The 16,193-nt window shown below is 28.6% G+C and overlaps 2 protein-coding genes across 2 annotated transcripts; both read right to left on the bottom strand.

Annotated features, from left to right (window-relative positions):
- Positions 1-65: 65 nt before the first annotated feature.
- Positions 66-6,392, bottom strand: LOC108686286. Its single transcript, XM_018191510.1, has 15 exons — positions 6,161-6,392; positions 5,528-5,701; positions 5,210-5,417; positions 4,165-4,297; positions 3,751-4,105; positions 3,410-3,649; positions 3,078-3,292; positions 2,678-2,936; positions 2,078-2,251; positions 1,763-1,970; positions 1,512-1,647; positions 1,097-1,451; positions 788-1,021; positions 437-666; positions 66-270 (listed from the first exon to the last, which is right to left on the bottom strand). Exons 1-15 carry the CDS (start codon positions 6,332-6,334, stop codon positions 87-89), a joined length of 3,279 nt encoding a protein of 1,092 aa, XP_018046999.1. The 5' UTR covers positions 6,335-6,392; the 3' UTR covers positions 66-86.
- On the bottom strand, positions 6,365-13,661 carry LOC108686266 (mitochondrial import receptor subunit TOM70-like; the record flags this gene model as incomplete). The annotated part of the gene is made up of 9 exons (XM_018191487.1): positions 13,447-13,661; positions 11,878-11,964; positions 8,336-8,509; positions 8,023-8,230; positions 7,649-7,784; positions 7,224-7,587; positions 6,882-7,115; positions 6,544-6,758; positions 6,365-6,410 (listed from the first exon to the last, which is right to left on the bottom strand). Coding segments are annotated over exons 2-9 (1,464 nt in total), but the record flags the coding sequence as incomplete, so codon positions are not given.
- Positions 13,662-16,193: the final 2,532 nt, after the last annotated feature.

The raw sequence follows: 16,193 nt of genomic DNA, 5'->3' as shown, positions 1-16,193 counted from the left end.
ATATAGTATTTAAGAGGTGATATATCTTAACATACAATCATAACTGAACTCTTGACAGGCTTTTCCGTCGCAAATTTTTACTTCATTCACAACATTCGCGGACTAAGATAACGAGTGATAAAATCGAAATACTTGTCCCCGAATTGATTCTTGATATTAAGTTCTACTTTTGCTGTATCTCTCAAGTAGTATAGGTTTAGCAGTTCCTTAAATGTATGACAGTATACTAAAGCTTTGTCAAACAATTTTATTGCTTCTTCTACGTTTCCCCTAAATTAAAAAAATGGATTCAGAATATTTTCACTAAAACATCTTCGAATTTAGAATATTTTCATTAAAAAACAACTTTCTTTATATAAGTCATGTATGTGATTACAATAAGTTAACTAAATAAATTTTAAAGTACAATAATTATGAGAAAAGATTGGAAACATACCTTTTTATTTCAATAATTCCTAACGCTTCATATGCAGAACTGCACTTTTCATCCAATTCTATCGCTTTTTTAAGATATTTCGCAGCTTTATCAGAATAACCACTCCAATCAAATTGCAAAAAGGCCCTCTGCAGATAAACTAAAGACATAGATGTATTCTCCGGATATTTTTTTATTATTTTAGTAAAATAAATGTCAGCTTTTTGGTACTGTTGAGTTTCGGACATCATCTAAAAATAATTGAAAATTTTAACAATGAATCGAAATGTAAATGATAATAATTTATCTCCTCCTATCTCTTTTTTATTCCAATTATCTTTTTTAAAAAATTATAAATAGTATTTTATATACCTTACGATAATATTGATAACAAAATATACATTCAGGAAAGTTTGTATATTTTTCGAAAACTTTCTCGAAAGCTCTCACAGCCGCTTCAACTAATCTTACATCTTTATTTAACTTCGCAATACAATAATCTGTATAGCATTTTTGTATACATGCCATGCTAAAGTTTGGATTGTATTCAAGAGCCTTTTTAAAATCGTCCTTAGCTTTGTTTAGTTTGTCCATGTGCATATATAACTGAAATTACAAAATGTTATATTATTTTATATGTACATTTATATGCGACAAAAATATGCTCAATGTGCTTAATACCAGTCCTCTGTGATAGTAAATATCGCTGTAACGCGGATTTATAGTAATGGCTAATTCGAAATTCATGGAGGCCATGTCTATATCCATGAACTTCAGATGTAAATTCGCTTTCTTTAACAAAGCGTTTATCTTTACATCATCGGATGCATACTCGATGTTCAGTATACATTCTAAGTCTTGGAATGCAGGATCGTATTTACCCAAAAGTATACAAAATGTAGCTCGTAATAATAACACTTCAAGTTTAGTTGAAGGTAATGAATTAAATGCCGGACTTTCAATAATTTCCGTACACAATAGTATTATGTCATCATATTTCATATCTTTTAACGCTTGTAGTGGCTTTTTGAAAAATCTAATAACAAACATATTAAAAAGTAAATAATCACAAAAACAGTTTTCTGCCTATACTTACTCTGGAATATTTTCTGGACATCGAAGTCTAGAAAACACTGGATCTGTAGAATAAGATGTAATATAACATTCGATGAAAAGCTGATTTGGCATAAATAACTTTTTGTTTGCCCAATTTTCATAAGCATGTTGTTTCACTAAAAATAATAATAATTTTCATTGCAAGTAATTAAATTTCTGTTATGTTTCAAATTTTGTTCTAATTTGCTATAATTTTTACTTAATACAAAGTGCTTTTAATATGTAACTTACCAAGTTTTTTCAAGATTATTTCTACCTTAACAAGGGAATTAGGATGAGAAAACTCTTCATAAATACATGCGGTAGTCATGTCCTTCAAGGCTGCTTCCAAATCTCCCGTTTGCTCCAATATACGTGCCCTACGTAGCACAGTTTTAATATATTTTGGATTTAATTCCAACGCTTTTGTACAATCTGCCTTTACGAAGCTATATTTCTTCTGTAAATTGTAATTATTGTACACACACATTACTAACAACTTCGACAATCAACTGAAATCAAATTTTCATGTTAAACTTATTATGACTATTACAAATATCTTAATACCAATTGCTCATAAGCAGCTGCTCTATTTTGATAAAAAATCGCGAGTTCATCCTTATTCTCCTTGGGACAAATGTCGATTGCTTTAGTATATTCAGCAATGGCTTCATTATATTTTTTCGTTTTGAAATATACATTTCCTTCTTTTTTACACTTTAGTGCTCTTTGTATAGGAGTCTAAAATAAAGAATTTATTTGCATTTGTCATTAAAGTACTACCTTTTTAATGTTTACAATAATTTTATAAACATATATAATGCCATTATGGAAGATGCTTCAAATTATTTTATTGAAGTTCTAAAAAATAAATTTCTATACTATGAATTTTATGATCTCATCAAATTCAGCAGTGTTTGCAGACAATATATTATTTACTAAAAATTATCGCTCGTGAGAATGATAATTAAGAGATATTAATGGTATACATACAGCTATCGCTATCAATGAGGAAATATATAGTAAGAGGGAAATTATAAATCTATTACTTTGATATCTTTGAAATCCAATAAACAGACTCTCATAAGAGATATCATGAGAATTATGAATTATGGATAAATGTATTTTTGCAATGAATGGAAGACGCTTTCATATACGGCTCTTAACCTCCGATTCGGCTGTGGAAGAAGACACTTTGGATGGCTCATCGCTGTTAATAAGGATACGTTTGTTGGGCTCTTCTGCATTTTGTACATCGATGAATTGAGAATATGATCGAAGAAAATGGATAACATGTCCAAATCGATTTTGTATATTAAGATGTGTCTTTATAGCATCTACACTGTATATGTATAACAGTTCTTTAAATGTGCGACAAAATACTAAAGTCTTATCAGATAATTTTATTGCTTCCTCTACGTTCCCTCTGAAAGAAAAAATGGATTCAAAATGATTTCATTAAAACATCACATATTCTTTACGCAAATCAAACACATAATTGCAAATGATTTCTTTTAAAAATTGCAATGTATAATAATTGTAAAAAACAATTATATTGAAAACATACCGTTGTATTTCGATTGTTCTTAACATTTCAATACATCTAAGCTTGCCGCCATTAGAACATGTCTCCAATTTTAATACTTTGTTCAAGTATTCCATAGTATTATCAAGATTACAGTTCCATAATAGCAAATAAACAATAGCATAATCTGGATTTTTCTCTATCGCTTTAACAAAATAAGTATCAGCCTTTTGATACTGTTTAATTTTGGACATTATCTATGATTAAAAATTTCACCAAAAATAAATCAAAACATGTACAACATACTAATATTATATCACTTTTATTTATTTAATTTTAATTTTTTTTTCAAAATTATAAATAATTATATCTACCTGAGCATACAAAACATAACAACATACACATTCAGGAGGATTCGAGTACCTTTCGCTATCGAAAGCTTTCTCAACATCTCTCATAGTCATTTCGGCTAAACTTAAATCTTGGTTCAATATTGCAAAATGATAATTTGCATACCATTTCTGCATATGTGCCGCGCTGAAGTTTGGATTCAATTCAACGGCCTTTTCAAAATCGTGCTTAGCTTTGTCTAGCTCTTGAATGTCCAAATACGCCTTAAATAACAAAATAACATTGTTACAATGCTTTCATAATACATCGAAACTACATATGTGCGATAAGAAAAATATGTTCAATGTTTAAGTGCGTAATATACCTGGCCTCTATGATAGTAGATATCGCTACAACTTGGATTTATCACAATGGCTAAATCAAAGTCCTTAAAAATAAAATATCGAATCCCGATTTGTCTATGTAGATTTGCTCTTTTTATCAAGGCGTTTACCCTTACATCATCAAATGCATCTTCGCTAGATAAAATAATTTCAAAATCATGAATCGCAGCAGAATAATTGCTCCGAAATAAGTTGAATGTAGCTCGTAATAATATCACTTCTAGTTTAGAGGAAGGTAATTTATCAAATCCAGGACTTTCTATTATTTCTGTGCACAGCGATATTATATTATGATATTCTTTGTTTTTTAACGCTTGTAATGGTTTCTTGAAAAATCTAATAACAAAAATTAAAAATTAAACTTCATAATTCCACTAACTTTTGTTTATACTTACTCTGGAATGTTTTCTGGATGTTCAAGTCTAGAAAGTATTGGATCTTTAGAAAAAGCTCTAATATAATATATTTCAATGGCATGCGTAGTAAGCATAAAAAAATTTTCATGTGTGTTTTCCTGGACTTGTCCCACTAAAAATAATTTTGATTATATGTCATTAAATTTATCTATTATATTTCAATTCTTATTCTAGTTTGTTATGAATACTATTTTATTTAATATTATTATTAAAACCAGTAATCTTACCTTCGGTGTAAAATCGGTTACTCACCGATTTTATTGAAACTTGATACATTTGTAGAATAGTTCAAAATATTGGACACATATTTTTTTATATTGGCAAAAGTACAGTTTTCAGAATAAAAACAACCCCTTGTATTTATAAATCGATAATTCATTGTACTTAAACTCAAATATTAGAGTTATTTTTTTAGTCTTATGCCCAATTTCTTCATTTCCAAATAAATTGCGGATAACCTTATCCAGGAGACATCTCCATACTCTGGGAGATATCTCTTGAATAAAGTTATCTAGAGGTGCAGAAGAAATTGGATATTAAAAACAAAAGGTTTTTATATTGCTGAAAGAAAATTCAATATTGAAATTATAGAAATCAACATTGGCGGATCCAATTATTTTTTAAATTTTTAGTTCTATCTCCAAATCTTTGCCACATCTCTAATGCTCGGTTGCACCAACGTCACGTTGACTTTAAGCGAGGTTTAAAATTCTCTCCATTTCTCTTTCTCTTTCGGCTTTAAAACGAGATAGATAGTTTTAAGTCTCGCTTAAAGTCAAAGTTAAAGTCAACGGTTGTGCAACCGGGCTTAAGACACAAAAAAAATTTCTAATACTTGAGTTTAAGTACGAAGAATTGATTATTTCTTTACAAATACAAGGGGTCATTTTTATCCTTAAAACTGTATCTTGGACGATATAAAAAAAAAAACGTCCAATATTTTTTACTACTCTACAAATCTACTAAATTTCTAAAATTAATGACACAAAGATCTACTTGTAAGCGCTTTTAATATATAACTCACTAAGCTTTTCTAAGATCATTTCTGCCTTTAAAAGAGAAGCTTGATCGGAAAAGTTTTTGTGAATACAAGCAGTAGTCATATCCTTAAAGGCAGTCTCCAAATCCCCTGCTTGCTCCAATACACGTGCCCGACGTAGCAAAGCTTTAATATATTTTGGATTTAATTCCAACGCTTTTGTACAATCTGCCTTTACGGAGCTATATTTCTCCTGTAAATTGCAATTATTGTACACACATATTACCAACAATCAACTTCGACAATCAACTGAAATCAAATTTTCATGTTAAGCTTATTATTACATTACAAACATCTTATTACCAATTGCTCATACGCAGCCGCTCTATTTTGATAAAAAGTCGCCAGTTCATCTTTATTCTCCATGGGACAAATGTCGATTGCTTTAGTATATTCAGCAATGGCTTCATTATATTTTTTTGTTTTGAAATATACATTTCCTTCGTTTTTATACTTCTGCGCTCTTTGTAAAGGAGTCTAAAATAAAAGAATTTACTTGTATTTGTCATTAAAGTACTATCTTTTTGAAGTTTGTGATAAATTTATAGGCATATAATGTCATTACGGAAGGCACTTCAAGTTATTTCATTGAAATTTTATTAATTAGATAAATCTATAAATTATGCATTTCAAAATCTCATCAAGTTCATCAGCAGACAATATATTATTTACTGAAAATTGTAATACTGTTATTATTACAATTTTATATTATTATATTTTATATTATTACAATTGTAATAATGTTCGTAATAATGATATTTTGAAATATTGATGATATATAGCTATAGCTATAATTAACAAACATTAAAAAAAGGACATAATCGTAAGATATAAGAGAATTTATCCAAAATTCAAAACCCTCTCGGATTGTGAATTTCGAATAAATGTTTTTGTATTCAATGGAAAATGCTTCCATATAAGGCACGCTGTCTTAACCTCCGACTCGGCTGCAGGAAAAAGCACTTTGGATGGTCCATCAATCGGGATATGTTTGTCGGATTTCTCCGCATTTTGTATACTGATGAATCGAGAGTATGATCGAAGGAAACGAATGATAAATGCAAATCGATTCTTTGCATCAAAAATGTGTATAAGGTCTATACTATACATGTATAGCAGTTCCTCAAATGTATGACAGAATGCTAAAGCCTTATCAAATAAATTTATTGCTTCCTCTATGTTCCCCCTGAAAGAAAAAATAGATTCAAAATATTTTCATTAAACCACCAGATTCTTTATGTAAATCAAACACATAATTGTAGATTCCTTTACAAAATTGCAATGTACAATAATTGTAAGAAATTATATTGAAAACATACCGTTCTATTTCAATCAATCTTAATACTTTAATACACGTAATCTTGCCTGCAACAGAGCCTCTATCCAATTTTAATGTTTTGTACAAATATTTCTCGACGTTAATAAGATTACAGTCCCATAATAGTAGATAAACAATAGCGTAGTCCGGATCTGTTTCTACTGCTTTAATAAAATAAGTATCAGCCTTTTGATACTGTTGAGTTTCGAACATTATCTATAACGATTAAAAATTTCATTAATAATTTAAAATGTGTACGACATAATACTAATGCTTTATCATTTTCATTTTTTTCGTAATTTTAATTTTTTTTCCAAAATTATAAGTAATTATAAATACCTGAGCATATAAAACATAACAACACACACATTCAAAAGAATTTGAGTATTTATCTGTAGCTTTCTCAATGATTCTCTCAGTAATTTCGGCTAAACCTATATTTCCATTCAATAATGCAAAACGATAATTTGCGTGCCATTTTTGCATGTGTGCCATGCTGAAGTTTGGGTTGTATTCAACGGCTTTTTCAAAATCGCGCTTAGCTTTGCCTAGCTCTAGTATGTTCCTATGTGCCTTAAATGATGAAAATAAAATAATATTGTTACTACGTTGTTTCGTAATACGTAATGAATCTATATATGCAACAAGAAAATATGATCAATATTTAAATTAGTAATATACCAGTCCTCTATGATAGTAGACATCGCTACAACTTGGATTTATGATAAGGGCTAATTCGAAGTCCTTGAAAGCCATTTCTAAAGTACACATTTTCCCAATTTCCAAGTATACATTCGCTCTTTTAATCAAGGCATTTACCCTTATGTCATCACATACATCTTCGCTGTACAAAATAACTTCAAGATCATAGATTGCAGCGTTATAATAGTTATAAATGAAGTAAAATGTAGCCCGTAACAACAGCACTTCTAGTTTAGAGGGAGGTAATGTATCAAATTTGGAACTTTCAATGATTTCTGAACATAGCGGTATTATATTATGATACTCCCTATTTTTTAACGCTTGTAATGGTTTCTTGAAAAATCTGATAACATATTAAAAATTAATCGTCACAAAACGCAAAAAAATCTCTTGCTTATACTTACTCTGGAATGTTTTCTGGATGTTCAAGTCTAGAAAATACTGGATCTTTAGAGAAAGCTTTAATAAAAAATATTTCGACGACATACGTGTTTGGTGCAAATCTTTTGTTTGTCAATTTCTTCGGAAAATACTGTTTCTCTAAAAATAATTTTATTGGGTTGTCCAGAAAGTTCGTGCCGATGTTGAAGGAAAATTGAAACGCAGAAGATTTAAATTTTAGCATACATTTATTAAATTATATAGGTTAGTCGGCACGAACTTTCCGGACAACTCAATAATTGTAGGTCAAAATTTCTTTATCGTTATTTTTCAATTCTTTCTTATTCATTTATCGTGAATAGTATTTAGTACTAAATGCTTTTAATGTGTAACTCACCAAGTTTTTCCAAGATCATTTGTGCCTTTAAAAGGAAAGCATGATCAGAAAAGTTTTCGTGAATGCAGACAGTAGTAATATCCTTCAAAGCTGCTTCTAAATCTCCTAGTTGCTCCAAAATAAATGCCCGACGTAGTAGAGCTTTCGTGTATTTTGGATTCAATTCTAATGCTTTTGTACAATCTGTCTTCACTTTATTATATTTTTTCTGCAAATTTCAATTACAGTTGCGTATAGACATTTATATCACATTAATAAATTTAAATAAATTTTCATGTTATGCTTCTATTAGCAGTATCATCAATTTTATTACCAATCGCTCATACGCAGCCGCTCTGTTCTGATAAAAAATCGCGAGATCATTCACGTTCTCCTTTGGACAAATATTAATTGCTTTATTATATTCAGCAATGGCTTCATTATATTTTCTCATTGTAAAACGCACATTTCCTGCATTCTTATATTTCTGCGCTTTCTGTAAAGGAGTCTACAACGAAAGTTTGTTTGTATTGCAAGAGTGCTATTTCTTATTTCTTTTGCAATTTATGATAATTTTATAATATGTCTGTGATAATTTAATATCTCTATAGGACAGCTACTAAGTATTCTAAAAGATTTTAAGATGTGATTTCTTATATAAATTCAAAACGGAAATTCCAAATGATCATGTATCCGAAAAGGTTTAGTTTCAAAGATATATATGATGTTAAAATTGAAGGAAAAATTTCGTTTTTTTTTCACATATTATAAAAACAACTCGAGTTATTATTTTAAACATACGCAAAGTTTCTCAAGTCATCAAAATAACGAAAAGAATTTTTAAAACTTCGAAAAAAAAACGAATTTTTTCTTCAATATTGGTATTATATTTCTAAATTAAATAGGATATATGATCATATAAAGTTTTTGTCTTGAATTTATGCGAGAAATTTTTTCTTAAAATCTGTTAGAATACTTAATAGTCACCCTGTGTCTTTATGGAACGTATTATGGATTACTTTACTGAAGTTTTAAGATTCGAGAGACAAATATAAAGAAGCTACGTTTCGCAGGTTGTCTCCGTGTCCAGATCTATCGGATAATAGTAATTTCCAGTAATTGCTTCAATTATGGTAGATGGCTCTAGAAATTTTATTGCGATTAAAATAAAATGCATTCTTAGAATTTTCCCTCAGTGTTGGATGTATTGAATATTTGTATTCTTTAGCTATCTTTCTCATGTGTTGTCTAAATATATCTGATTTGTTATAATACAATACGTGGTCCGTAATAACTAATTACATTAATAATATATAATTATTAATAATATATAACTATATATATAACTATATAATAATATATAACTATATTGAGACTACATTCAAAGATAAATAAACGGATTTTCTCTTAGTTTTTTTAACAAGATCCATTACAAAGTTTGACAAAAAATGATTTTTTTTCGAAGCCTGAAACAAGACAAGTCAATTCCTGTAGTTTTATGAACTCTGAATATGAATCCGGTTTCCAAATTGCTCCATCATGTCACAGTTTTGAGAAATTTGCAATTAAAGTTGCAAAGAAGAGCTATTTTCGGGTACTTTATCATATTATAGCTACATGTAACATGTTGGAAAAATTTTATTGCGATTAAAATAAAATGCATTCTTAGGATTTTCTCTCAAAAGGAATTCGGTCATTAATATTCATGATTAAATATAAAATTTATCAAAATATCTGTCAATATGATCATTAACATTTATTAAAAAACTTTATATTATGTTTGCTCAAAGGATTTTAAGGATTTCTTAGACTGTTAAATACAAATCTGATATCATAATTGCTAAATTATGTATTCCATATGACAGAACGCTGAAATTAATCGTATTGTCAAAATTTATATGTATAAAAATTTTCATAATTTTAAATTTGTCTATTTTGATATCAGAGTTTAATTCTTCCTCCCCCTCGCCCTAAAAAACTCTTAAGTTCAAATAAAAATAATTAAAAATTATTTGGTAAATCGTCAATGATTTAATTCACGGTTTTCATTTCACAACAAACCCTTAAAAAAATGAACTATTAGTGAAACTACTTGATTATTCAGTCGTAATTTTTTTGCGAATTATTGGGAAGAGCTATTACATTATTGGGAAAACTATTCAAATAATTATTGGAAAAATTAATTAATTCAGTGTTACTGCTAAAATAAATATTAGTTTAGCATTATATTCCAGAATATACATGACAAAATTATGACAAAAAAAAAGGTTTTTTTTTGAAATCGGGATCTAATTTCACGATGCTCTCCAGCTATCACTCATCCAAAGCTGTATCTCATCTAGACTTACTTGACTTTTGCGATCGTATGAAAATCTCTTCGATGACCCACAAATCCTGAATATTTATAGATGTATAACTGTGACATATCTGGTCAAAGTATATCGTCAAAAAGCTCACGTATATTTAAGATATATGAATTTTTATTTCATAAATGAATCTAAAAAATTTTAATTTGTCCAATGAATAGATTTGGCTACAAATATGATTATTGCAAATACTTTGATTATTGATATGGTAGTCTCTTGATTACAGTCTCTTAGTTATAGGCTTAATGAATTATAATTACGTGCAATTTATTTAAATAGTCATTATTGTGGATAGTTCTAACTACTGAAAGCTGTAATATAATCATTCATATTCGTAATTATTAAAATAGTGCACTCTAATAATCATTATGGATAATCTGAATCTGATTAGAAAATCAATAATCACTCAGTATACTATTGGAGGAATGATTATTTTAAATAATTTAATTAGGGAATCAATAATCACTCTGTCAAAAGCTATAGAGAAATGATTATTGCACATAATCCGATTAGTGGAATCATTAATAATCACTTCGTTAAAAATTATTGGGGAGTGATTAGTGTAACAATCCGATTATTGAATAATAAATATTCACTATTAAAGAGCGAATAATCGCTATTAATATTCAATAGTGATTGGTTTTCCGTAAGAGAACTCCATATTTTATCATAAATATCTCATTAACTATACGACACTAAATTTTGAAGGCTAAAAATTCCCTTTGAAGAAAAATTCTAAAACGAATTTTATTTTAATCGTAATAAAAATTCAACCTCACATATCATTATAATATGCAAAATATTTCAAAATAAATAACTATTTTTCAATTTTAACTAGCAACTTTCTCATAATTATAACATGGTAGAACAATTTGGAAATCAGATATTTAGCGTCCAAAAAAACTGACAGAAATATCTGATGCCATTTGGATTTTTTTTGTCTAACAGTGTTATTAAAATGTCAACATTTTGTGAATATCGCATTTAATTTCATCAGAACAAGGAATCTGATATTGAAGTGAACTGCAATGTTCACGAAACGTTTGCATTTTAACAATGGATCTGACAGAGACAACCCGCGAAACATATAGCTTCCATAAATACCCATGGAAGCGTTAAAAGCTTTAAAGACATAAACGTTAAAAGTTATAAGACAAATATATATTGTAAAAGTCTCGATTATTAAAAAGTTTATCGATTAGGAAAATCCATGATTATATGTAAACTATGCATTTTATAATCCCATTATTACAATAAGTATTCGGCAATGCTTGCAGACATTATCTATTGAAATTAATCTCTTATGATAACGGTATCTAAATATGTCAATGTCACAATATGTTTTATGATGATATAGAGAAAGCAAATAAATTCATGATTCTGATGCTTTTTAAAATCTAGAAGGTAGCATCAAATGCAACTTTGAGAAAAATAATGTTCTTTTTCGTTTTGAATAAATGGATTTTCACAATCTAATCGGGTATTTCCAGATAAGACAAATGATCTCAACCTCCGTCTCAGCCACAGGAGAAGACACTTTGGGTGACTGATCACTATGCTTCCTTCCAGTAAATCTCCTTTTGCTTTTACGCGTCATCTAAAAATACATTGAAACAAATTTTTTGTTCACTTAATGTTTAATTTCTTTTTGCAATACAAAGGATGAAAAGCAATCATAAACATTTTAGAATATTAATAACTTAATAATTTAATTATTATTGTATAGTTATACATAAATTTTAATATCTTACTAATAATTTTTCTGTTTTTCTTAATATAATTCCTTTTATTCTATAGATTTTTAATAATTACTTTCATCAGTAGTGCAGAAACTTATTGATTAAATCAATATTAACTGAATTCTAGATTGGTTTTTTAAAATGTGTTAAAGAATAGCCATATATTCTTTTTTCCTTGTAGCTTCTGTTTTAAGTAAACTTAGACAAAATAATCTACCAGAATTCTTCAAGATTTTGAACATGTTTCCTTTCCATTACAATTTCCAATCAATATACATATCAGTAACAGATCAGTATCAGTAACTTCATGCAATAATTTAAGAATTTGTACTATCACATATGACTCTATAATTCATAAAATAATTAAAATTCAGTTTTGAAGATGAAAGATTTAAAAATTTAAAACAGTAATCTTTTGATCTGTATGATCAAAAGAAGGAACTTAATGTTGAAAAGAAATACAAAATTTTCTGGATAATGCAAATAAAAAAATTAAAAAATGAATGCAACTGTAGACCCTTTTCCTTCCTTTTAGCTGTCGATAATCTGATTCTTTTTGATATCATTATTAATAAGTATGTTAAATATATATGTTTCAATAGAATACTAAAATGATTCAGGACAAAAAAGTTGGCAAGGATATTTTTTAAATGATGTGTTTAATCAATTAATCCAAAGTTGCAGCAAGCAATAACTGTGTAGAAGATGAACCTAGATAATGTGTATCCATGAAAATAATCATGCAAGAATATAAGGAAAGTGAAATATTTGATTTTTTTTGTAGAAAAGACAGTGTAACGCAATGGATCATTATGGAAAGCCTGAGTATCGCATCATATCTTATTTTTCTTCTTATGTTCCAGTAATGAGTTTTCTATTGCTATTTGTAACTTGTTAATTCATAAGAGGTAATTATCTAATTTCCACCGAATTATCTAATGTTGCATAAAATTAAATTTATATGTCAAAGACGTATTTAACTGTGCTTATTTCATTCCAGCTTCTATCCAATAAATTTATTTTTAATGGAAACAAAATACTATAAATTTGATTTGCACTGAAGTGGAATCGAATTAGTGAGGATTTCGGTGAAAACTATACGAGGAGATTACGAACGGTAACGCTTTCCACATTATATACTTATTTCTTTACTTAATACAATCTGCCTTCCGAGAAAAAGATCTTTGGAAGTCAACACGATCAAATTTCGTCAATGTTTCAAGTCTGTCATAATTTCAAAAATTTGAGATGATGCAATACTTGGACTAAAGAGAACACGTCTACAGCCGCCCAAGTGGTCTTTCGAAACTTGCGCGTGATTATGCACGAATATATAATACCTTGTTATTGTTGAACAATATGTTGAATAACGTTAAGTCTGTCGGGCAATTTCCCTTTTCCGTGAAAATTATTCACGTGTGAAGACAAGACTTTCACGATGCGATTATAAAATACTCAAGTCAATCAATCAAATGCGTCGTCTCTACTCATTCTTCTGCGTCGTATTAACTGATCAGTATGACAAAGGCAGTTCATATCAAATATAGAATTCCTAGAAGCCCCTCCTTCTTCCTCTTCTTCATCCGGTAGAAAAATTCTTTCAATTAATGCAAGTGGGATTTCCCTGCAGCCATGGTAGTATCATAGACATAGTATTATCACAGTCTAGATATATTAGCTGAGCATCGGCATCTCTGACATAGAAAAGACAAAGTCAAGTGATCTGGCTATTTTGAGAATTGTACACGCGCTCACATTTAAATATTTTAGCTAAATTATGACACTGATTAATATGAATGTTTTTAAATAAAAGACGCATATATACAATATATCACAACAAATTATTTCATCTTCGTTTAATATTGCAAACAATAAGAATAAAATTGAGTAATTGTTTTAGGCTATGTTATTTATATTTCTTATTGGAAAACCGTATAGTAAATGAAATTATAAAATAAATGGATACTATTCATTTGTTATAAAATGTACTATTATTGAAATGTGTATGTGAGTGCGCGAGTGCATGCGCGCATGCGTGTGTATATACATATAAACCAGGTGTTTACAGGTATATTTTTAAAGGAAAATTTTACTTTATTTAATAATCATAATAACCGCTGGAAAAAATAAATAATATAGAAGAATTAGAATAATATAGAATTAGATAATAGAATATAAAGTTTTTAAAAATAAAATTAAAAAATTAAATTAAAATAAGAAATAAAGTAAAATAATATCCATTATTCAACACATTTATAATTAATATCGTAAATCCACATATATCATTCTGTGTTTATTTTTTAAATATTTTTACTTTTACTATTATGTTCATATTATATATGTAATCATTAAATACATAATAAACAAATAAATATGTTTGAAATAAATATAGAAAAAAATAAGTATGATTATTAGTAAACAATAATAAAAATTAATATTATAGTAGAATAAATATTATAGTAGAATGAAATATTCAGTCACACAATGATTAAAACGATTAATGTATAATTGTAAATTTACTTTTTATTATGAAAAAAATGTAACTTTAAGTACTACTTAAAAACACAAATTATCTGCTTTAAAAATAACAATTCACTACTTTAAACATAATTCTTTGCATTAACAGTTTGTGTTTGAAGCATAAATTTGTGTTTTTTAAAGCAGTGAATTTATATAATTAAAGCAGAAATACATTATGCTGTATCAAGTCGAGATACCTTAATCTCTAAAATCTCGAATTTTAATTTCTCGATTTACAAAACCAATCATCATGTTTTTCTGTTAGATTCTTTTGTTTCATGCAAAAACGTGTTGAATGAGATTAATTTCATCAAAATCGAAAGTGAAGACTTTCTTCTAAATAGATTAGATTGCATCGCAGCCATCTTCTCTGTGATACAACTGACGCATGCGCGTGACGAATTTGTCTTATCAAAAAAAGTGATGTGTCGCAATTGGTATATCTGTGATATTATTGTGGTATTACTAGAGCACTAGAAACATAGGTATTCGCGTCCACTATTTTTATTCCTTTTTCCACTTCTTGTTCTGTCCATCACTGTGACGGGTTATGGTCACTACAAGTTATGATTTGTATTTGCTGCTTGAAATTTTGAAGCTCCTTTCATTCCTTTCATTTTTACTCTCAAAATCAATTGAATATCTACTGTAATATTAGTGCAGGATTTGAAGAGTGTCTGGCGTTCAGGTTATTTCTAGATAAGGTGCCAAATATGTATGTCAATTTGAAGATAAGGATTGAAATTTCTTATCTATGAGGAAGTGTAGAGATGTTTATTTACAAGTCATGTATTTATTTTACAGCAATATAACAACTTGTCGACGAATATATTATCCGCAGGAAATTTAAATAATACCTTTTTTTGATCTATTGATACAGTTTACCGCAACGGAACAATGCACTTAAAAAATTTTTTGCCTTCGTTAATATATTAGGTGTGGAAAAAAATGGGAAAAAGTTCGTGGCGTTTTTTAAATGCTATCTAATGGGAAAAAACGCCACGAACTTTTTCCTACACCTAATATAATATTTCAGTTTTTTTATAGCCTTCTTTTCATCTCTTATTCTTATGATATAATTTCGAAATGCGGAAATACATAGATACAAAGCTATAAGGTTTCCAATAGCTTAGAAGCTATAATCTATAACAACCATAATAACTATAACCTTCTCAGCTCAGCGATGGAGTGGGAACAAAGCAAGGAGTGGGGAAAGGAGTAAAAATGGCGGATATGCGAATATTCATGTTTAAGCCTTAAACACAATGCGAAGGAATAGCGATAGCGATAAGAATAACACGATTTCAACCTATCAGAAATCAGATACACTGGAATATACACTTTCTGATAGATTGAAATCATGTTATTCCTATCGCTATCGCTATTTCTTCGTATTGTGTTTAAGGCTTAAACATGAATATTCGCATATCCGCCATTTTTACTTCTTTCTCCACTCCTTGCTTTGTTCCCATTCCGTCGCTGAGCTGACAAGGTTATGGTTATTACGGTTGTTATAGATTATAGCTTCTAAGCTATTGGAAACCTTATAGCTTTGTATCTATGTATT

Source organism: Atta colombica, unplaced genomic scaffold (genome assembly GCF_001594045.1).
Source record: "Atta colombica isolate Treedump-2 unplaced genomic scaffold, Acol1.0 scaffold172, whole genome shotgun sequence".
NCBI lineage: Eukaryota > Metazoa > Arthropoda > Insecta > Hymenoptera > Formicidae > Atta > Atta colombica.
The sequence above is the reverse complement of the archived record's forward strand: the minus strand, read 5'-3'. Positions and strand labels throughout refer to the sequence as shown.

Coding starts and splice junctions, on each gene's coding strand:
- LOC108686286 (XM_018191510.1), bottom strand. CDS start 6,334: ATGTATAGTATAGACCTTATACACATTTTTGATGCAAAGAATCGATTT. Junction 4,106..4,164: donor CATCCAGAAAACATTCCAGA/GTAAGTATAAAC, acceptor TTTTGTTATTAG/ATTTTTCAAGAAACCATTAC. Junction 1,022..1,096: donor TTTACTATCACAGAGGACTG/GTATTAAGCACA, acceptor TTGTAATTTCAG/TTATATATGCACATGGACAA.